Raw genomic sequence first — 8,110 nt, 5'->3', positions numbered from 1 at the left:
TCCCTTCCCTTTATTCTCTCTAACTTGCACAGGCTTAAAGTGAGTTGAGAGACTACTCAGTGGTGGGTTCCTCTCTGATGGAAGCTAGATGAAGAACTAAATTCCTCCGTGAAATCTGTTTCCAAACCCCAAATTCTCTGTGTTTCCTGATCTCCCTTCCTACCTGGAATCAGTGTGGCTGTTTCACCAACAAACACAGCAAGCCAAATACATCAACTCCCACGAACACATAGCAATTTATTAAGTTACAACAAGGACTTTATAAAAATGTATTTTTTCCTGTAATGGACAAGAGGACGCTGTCCATGCTGAAATAAAAATCATTTCTTTACAAAAAACCATTCCCCACAAAGAAATAGGTATTTGGCTGGAAATTGGGTTAGAAAATGAGAAAGGATCAGACTAACATCTCAAGAAGGATCTCGAAACACCCTCCAAAATTTGTGTTCCGCATGAACACAATTAAGAGCACTTTGGAGAAAACAGTGAAATTCACTGGGGGGGAGGGGTGGCCCAAAGCTTCGTCCCATAGCACCAGGGTCATCCGGGTACTCTTCATGGCTGTTCTGACCACAGGAAAGGAAGAAGGTAACTCCAAGGTGTAAACTCCATCCAGAAGCTGGGGCCCTGGTACAAGAACACCTGGTAAAGGTGTATTATTTATTCTAGAGGTTTGTGGTTGTTTTTTTTAAACCTTGCTTAAAAGAGAATTATATTTTAAATTAAATACTATTATATTTGCCCAGAGAAAAGGGCCACAGGGCAGATTTTGAACAATTGTCTTCCCAGCTTGCCCACAGCACTGCACCAAGGGTAGGGCCAGGCCTGAGGTTTCCTGCCAGTCTGCCCTGGGCTTGGCAATTGGTGCCAGCATGCACACCTAGAGAAAAAGAATTCTAACTGTGGGTTTGGTGGGAAAAGGGATGTGGGACAGAGGACACTAAAGGGGGAGGGTGTCCAATGAGCAGATTGCTGAGGACCTCTGGGAAGGAGCTGCAAGGAGAGAAAGGACAGCTAAGGATAATCTTCCTCCCTCCTTCCCCAGGGGGTTGGCTCTTCCAGGGAGGCTCCTGAGCCACTGGCTCCATCTGCAGGATACTTTTCAAAGTGTTATCTATTGAGGAAAATGGAAGATAATAATAGTAACAATAAAAATAATAGCTTAAATTTTTATAGCATTTACTACATGTGAAACAATTTTAAAAATTATCATCTCCAAGCAGTGAGGTGGCACAGTGGATAGAGCATCCGCCCTAAAGTCAGGAGGACCTGAGTTCAAATGTGACACTTAACACCTCCTAGCTGTGTGACCCTGGGCAAGTCACTTAACCCCAATTACCTCAGCCAAAAAAAAAGAATAAAAAAAAATAAAATTATTATCTCAGTCCTTACAATAATCGGGAGAGATAGGTGCGACTATTATCTCCATTTTATAGATGAGGGAACCGAGGGAAACAGAAATGAAGTCACTTACTCAAGACCACACAGCATCTGAGGCAGGATTTAAAATCAGGACTTCCTGACTTTCCATTTCTCCAAACAAGACAAATGTTACAAGAACAAAGATTTCTACTCAGATTTCTAACAGAGTAGAGCCAGACGGTACCTTAGTAGCTATTTAATCCATTTATCTGCCCATTTTACAGAGGAGGAAACTGAGGCACAGAGAGATAAAATAACAAGCCGGGTGTCAGAGGGAAGAACTCTCCTGTCTGCATTAAGTCAGGATGTCTCTCATTTTGCAGAGATTAAGAATTCTACAGGGTGGGGGGAGGGCAGCCAGATGATGCAGTAGATAGAGCACTGGAGTCAGGAGGACGGAGTTCAAATTGGACTCCAGCCACATAACATTTCTTAGCTGTGTGACCCAATTGTCTCAAAACAAAACCTATCGGATCACACATTTAGAATTCTGAGAGTGCAGAGGTCATCTACGCCACTAGGTGGCTCCATAGCACACAGAACTAGAATCAGTAAGAGTTCAAATCCTGCCTCAGACATTTCCCAGCAGCATGAAGTTGGTTTTCTCCTCTGCCTCAGTTTCCTTATCTGTACAATGGAGGTAATAATAGTATCTACCTAGCGAGATTTTTTGGTAAAGATTAAATGAGTTAATATTTGTTTTTTTTTGCTGAGGCAAATAAGCAAAAAGTTACTTCCCTAGAGTCATACAGCATGGAAGTGTTAAGTGTCTGAGGCTGGATTTGAACTCCGGTCCGGTGCTCTAAGCACTGCAATCTTTTAGCTGCCCCTAAGCTAATATCTGTAAAGCACTTAGCACAGTATTTGGCACATAAAGAGTTATTTAATAAATGTTCTTAATGAATTTAAGATTTTGGCTTCTTTTTTTTCCTTCCCTGCCAAAGGTAAAAATTCAAATTCCAGCTCACTTTCATAAAGGGAACTGTTTCTAAAAGGAACCAAAAAAAGTATTATTTATCTCGACTCACAGGTCTCCTCCTCTCTCTGAAAAAGGTCGTTATCAGCAAAAGAGGAATCAAAATTAAGTGAGGCTATGGTTTTAATTCTGAATGTCAGGAAGGGGAGCAGTAACGTTTCAGCTTCCTTTCTGTAGTGCCCAGTCACCTGAGTGAGAAACCACAGAAAACAAGTCTTCAGGCTCACTTTTCCAGCCTGTTTCCCTGTGGGAAGTTGCCAGTCCCACAACCCCTTCTCTCCCTGCAGCATCCAGCTAGGATATCCAAGTGGTCTTAAAGCCAAGAATCCCATGTCAACTCTTTATGACCCTATGCAAGTCACTTCTCTCTAAGCCTCAGCTATCCCATCTGAAAAACAGGGGGTAATAATAGCAATTATATCACAGGAGCAAATGAGACCATGAACACAGAGTGCTTTACGAACTTTGACAAGCTATTATTAGCCACGGCCCACAGAACAGTCCGTAGCCCAACTTGGTATTTGCTGGAGTTGATCCCATTTCTCTGGGAAGGTAGTACAGACTTAGGCCCAAGCTGGCTGCTTGGTGGCCAGGATGTCAGAAAACTGGGTTTCCGTTAAGATAACTGGGAGAGAGAGAGTGAGAAAGAGGCCATAGCAGTTGGTGGAGGGGAAGGGGGAAAATAATTACTTTCCGGAATTAAAAAAAAAAAAAAAAAAAAAAAGAGGAAGTTGGGCTAAGTGGTTATATCCAGAGAAGCTTATTCCAGGTCTTTTTATCCTCTGAAACTTCAGGGGCTGGCCGTGGGGCCCTTGTCATCACTTCCTCCCCAAATGCGCCAAGCCAGCAAGTCTATATTCAACCTTCAGCTTGTCTGCCCCTCCACATCCTGCAGTGGATTTATTAGGAGATGGGGGGAGAGGACACAAAGAATTAGCAGGTTATTCATTCATCTGTTTTCTGGATGTCTTTTTCCACCAAAAAACATCAGTGTGAATTAGCAAACAAAACAAAACAAAACAAAACAAAACACATACGTGAGAAGGCTTAATGAACTAGATCTCCATTGCCCACAAAAAAATAACTTTACTCTTCAAGTATTTTCTTGTAATACCATTCTCATAAAAAGGGATGATGGGGGCCTCTAGACAAGGGCTCCTTAAGCCAGAGTCCAGTCCGTGGATAAATTTTGGCAGTGTATTGGGGAGACGTCTGTGAATTTGGAGAAGGAAAAAAACAACACATCTTTATTTGCACTTAACCTCTTAGTGAACTTTAGCATTGCCTGCAATTACTTATAAAACATTTGCTGGAAAAGAGGTCCAGAAGCTTTCCCAAGCTGCCACAGGAGTTCCTGACACGGAAAAAGTCAAACACCTCTTCTTTGTCTAGCTCTGATCAGCAAAACAGGGGTGTGAAGCAAGTACCTGTGCCAGAAGTAACCCATAGGGGGTGCTAAGTGCATCTGGAGATTCAGGGGTCTCTTGGAGACCCAGAGAAGATCCCTCCCCACTCCTCCCCAAGGGGATTAGCAGTGCAGGTTATGGTAGCAAACAACTCCTGCTATCAGTTGGAATGTTCCTTATCAGACACTCTCAGCTGGGGTTTTGCTGTAATTAGTCACCCAGAAACTTCCTAGAAATCTTCCTGCTAATTCCTAGAATGGTGACCACTTTGTGTAAACTGAGACTGAGAAAATTAGGTTTCTTCCAAGTTTCCAGGCATGGAGTGGAAGGTCGAAATCATCTGGTGGTGGTGGGGTGGGGGGCTCCATCTACCACCAACTTCTCCCCACCATGCTCTCTGTCAGAGGAAAGCATGCAGTTTCAGAAAGATGAATAAACCCTGGTCTGTGCGACCCTCTGAGAGCACTAATACAGAATATCAGACTGGTGAGACCCTGAGATTTGGCTTCCTCTTCTCCACCTACTGAGCTCTGTGTGTGCTCCAGTCTGTACTGGGCAGGCAGAAACTCTCTAACCTCCCATGGGGCAGGTCACATGGGAAAGCATTGCCCAAGAGTCCCAGGACACAGTGGAACTGGAGCATACAGCCTCCACCCCCACACCCGGGAACACAGACAGATGATCTATGAGCAGCAAAAACACACTCATGTGCAACCCAATCCTCTGCCCAAAGTCACCTCCCTCAGCGGGGATTCACCGCTCAAGGGGGAAGGGGTGTTCCTGGAAACCAGAAGCCACCCAAAGATTTAAGCTAGAAGAGGGCTGGGGCCAGAAACTCAGGTGCTTGGCAGGTCAGCTGGGGCCTATTTAGAATGCTGGGACTCTCCTGTCCTTGAGGGCAAGGGGTCCCTGTAATTGCCATCAGGATCCTCCAGAGAAGGCGACAGGCGTCGGCAGCAGCAGCAGCAGAGAGAGAAGAGCCGGACTCGGACGGCTTGGGTACAGAGAACGAACATGATGCAGTTGGCACCTCCTTGGAATGTGTTCCCGATTCCCTGCCAGGGCAGAAGAGGAAAAGCATTCACCTGAAGGTCGGAAGGTGCCCTTCCAGATGTGGAAAGACCAAGATCTGCTTGTTCCTTCCTTCCACCCACCTCCCCACCTCACAGAAAGTTGGCTGTTCCTGGGCCCTCTAACTGTAAAAATGAGCTGGTTATTGTTGTTTTGCTTTTGAATTGGGTTTTCTGGGCAGAGATACTGGAATGATTTGCCATTTTCCGGCTCATTTAACAGACGAAGAAACCAAAGAAAACAGAGTAAAGTGAGTTGTCCAGAGTTGTACAGCTAATAAATGTCTGAGGCCATATTTGAACCTTCTGCACCATCACAGCCCTGTAAAGTGAAGGGGTTGGACTAAATGGCCTCTGAGGAATCTTACGGTCCTTTCCATCTTCAACCCCCTAGTCCCAGAGTAGCCCTAAATATGTTCACAATTATCTTCCCAGGGATTTCTGAATTAGAAATATCTGGAGATTAGATTAATCCTCTCTAAAAACAAACTCTTCCTCTCACCAGCATATATCATTATCATTATCACCACCACTAATATTTCTGTACCTTTAAGGTCTGCAAAGCACTTTAGATAAGTCCTTTCATTTCATCTTTGTAGCAACCCAGTAAAGGAGGTGCTATTATTATCCCTGTTTTACAGATGAGTAAACTGAGTAATGCCCATGATCATTAGGCCTTCCTAGGCCCAGGTCCTACCTTCCTAGGCTTATTATTCATTATTTTCCCTTGAGCAACTCACTGTCCAGACAAAGTTTCCTTGTCATTGTCCTTCATACATGACATTCCACTTCTGCCCAGGCTGTCTCATTCCTGAAATGCCCTCTCTCCTGATTGCTGCCTCTTAGAATCCCTCCTCTCCTTCAAAGGCCAGCTGAAGTACAACTTTCTAGGAGAAGGTTTTCCTGATCCTCCCCCCTCCTCCAGCTACCCTCAATTATCCTGCATTTATTTTGGGTACACTTACATTACACATGTCATTTAATGATATTGGCTACCAATGATAATAATAGCATAAAAATAACATTTATATTGCTCTCTAAACTTTGGGAAGAAGTTTGCATTTTATTTCATTTGATCCCTGCAAACAACCCTGAGAAGTAGATGGCATTAATATCCCCATTTTATAGACGAAGAAATTAAGGCAAATGGAGGTTAAATGGCCTGTTTAGAGCCATACAGCTGGGAGGTATCTAGGGCAAGATTCAACCTCGGATATTCCTGACTCCTTGCTCAGTGCTCTACTATTATTCCCCAAATTTTGCTACTTTTTCTTTTGATTATCAGATACATACTGATTTATCTTCCCTTCCCCAGTAGAATGTAGCTCTGTTTGAGAGAAAGATCTGCCTCCCTCATTTTGTACTCCCGCTCTGAGTACTTCAGAACAGGTGTAGGTATAGAATTGTTGGTGTTTAATAGATGTCTGGTGATCAATTAGCAGTAGACCTGTACTCAATGTCTCAGTTGGAATCCAAGTGATTATTAGAGGGTGAGTGAGGGAGAAAAGAAAGAGGGAGGGAGGAAGACACAGAAAGAAGAAAAAAGGAGGGAAGAGAGGAACTTGTTCAGTCGACATATCAGAGGCAAAGCCCCCAACTTACATGTAAAACCACCAGCACAGGGGTCTGCACAGCAGGGGAGTTACAGAGAGTCAGGATGAATCGAACCGTGCTCCAGACCCGCAAGCAGATGAAGATAAGAGGGATGAGAATGAGCTTCTTATCGGCTACCGAGGTCCGGTGCTGACAAGCGTGGGTCTCAGCCAAGAGGGGTCGGTACTCGGAGAGTGCAGCATGCTGTGGACAACAAAGAGAAGCATGTTCCTGGTTACAAAGACCCTTCCCGCTCTCCCGTACTGCAATACCCATGTTATCACCTTCTCTCTCTTAAAATGAGATGGTACAAATTTGATATTTACTTAACCTTATACATATAAGAATGAAAACTCTTTGAAGTCAGGGTTGTTCCATTTTTGGTGCTTGTATTTTTAGTGTCCATCACCTGACCAGGGTTTGCCAAATTGAATTAAAGAGAAATAAGAAAAATTTCTAATAATACTTTCTCCTTTGTATAGTTTGGGTTTTGCCTGTATAAGGCATCTGGTGGTCTTCCCCATTGGCTCCCTAGAAAATTGGGATAGGTAGAAAAGCAGCCACATCTGTGGAATACCATTTGCCAAGCTCCAACCTTGAGGAACAAGGAGCTGGAGGACAGCCCCCAGCTACAGCTACGGAGGAAAACAATCAGGATGCATCTGTTATGACTAATATGAAAATATGTTTTAAATGATTATACACATTTGACCTGTTCCATATTGCTTGATGTCTTGGAGAAGGGAGATGAGGGAGGAAGGGAGAAAAAAATTATAACTCAAAAATATTATATATTTTTAAAAATAACTTTTTATTGACAGAACCCATGCCAGGGTAATTTTTTACAGCATTAGCCCTTGCACTGACTTCTGTTCTGATTTTTCCCCTCCCTTCCTCTACCCCCTCCCCCAGATGGCAAACAGTCCTTTACATGTTAAATAGGTTACAGTATATCCTAGATACAATATATGTGTGCAGAACCGAACAGTTTTCTTGTTGCACAGGGAGAATTGGATTCAGAAGGTATAAATAACCCGGGAAGAAAAACAAAAATGCAAGCAGTTTATATTCATTTCCCAGTGTTCTTTCTTTGGGTGTAGCTGCTTCTGTCCATCCTTGATCAACTGAAACTGAATTAGCTCTCTTTATCGAAGAGATCCACTTCCATCAGAATACATCCTCATACAATATCGTTGTTGAGGTATATAATGATCTCCTGGTTCTGCTCATTTCACTTAGCATCAGTTCATGTAAGTCTCGCCAGTCCTCTCTGTATTCATCCTGCTGGTCATTCCTTACAGAAAAATAATATTCCATAACGTTCATATACCACAATTTACTCAACCATTCTCCAATTGATGGGCATCCATTCATTTTCCAGCTTCTAGCCACTACAAACAGGGCTGCCACAAACATTTTGGCACATACAGGTCCCTTTCCCTTCTTTATTATCTCTTTGGGGTATAAGCCCAGTAGAAACACTGCTGGATCAAAGGGTAAAAATAAAAGTAATTTTGAAATATTTTAAAAGTTAAAAAAAAAAAAAGATGTATTTGTTAGCTTGGAACTTGTTAGAAGGTAGCTGGAGGGGAGGAGAGAAAACATAAGCTCTCTGAAGGTGAGGACTTTTTTATCTTTTTGTT

General features: G+C 43.1%; 1 protein-coding gene across 1 annotated transcript in view; it reads right to left on the bottom strand.

Annotated features, from left to right (window-relative positions):
* Window positions 1-217: 217 nt before the first annotated feature.
* GPR157 (G protein-coupled receptor 157) overlaps window positions 218-8,110 on the bottom strand; it is a 49,554-nt gene continuing 41,661 nt past the window's right edge. The window contains exons 3-4 of the mRNA XM_051988625.1: window positions 6,477-6,671; window positions 218-4,859 (exon numbers count right to left, since the gene is read on the bottom strand). Coding sequence (XP_051844585.1) covers window positions 4,668-4,859; window positions 6,477-6,671 — 387 coding nt within the window. The 3' untranslated portion in view covers window positions 218-4,667. The remainder of the gene's footprint in view (window positions 4,860-6,476; window positions 6,672-8,110) is intronic.

The sequence above is a fragment of the Antechinus flavipes genome, chromosome 3 (assembly GCF_016432865.1).
Source record: "Antechinus flavipes isolate AdamAnt ecotype Samford, QLD, Australia chromosome 3, AdamAnt_v2, whole genome shotgun sequence".
Taxonomy (NCBI): domain Eukaryota; kingdom Metazoa; phylum Chordata; class Mammalia; order Dasyuromorphia; family Dasyuridae; genus Antechinus; species Antechinus flavipes.
The sequence above is the reverse complement of the archived record's forward strand: the minus strand, read 5'-3'. Positions and strand labels throughout refer to the sequence as shown.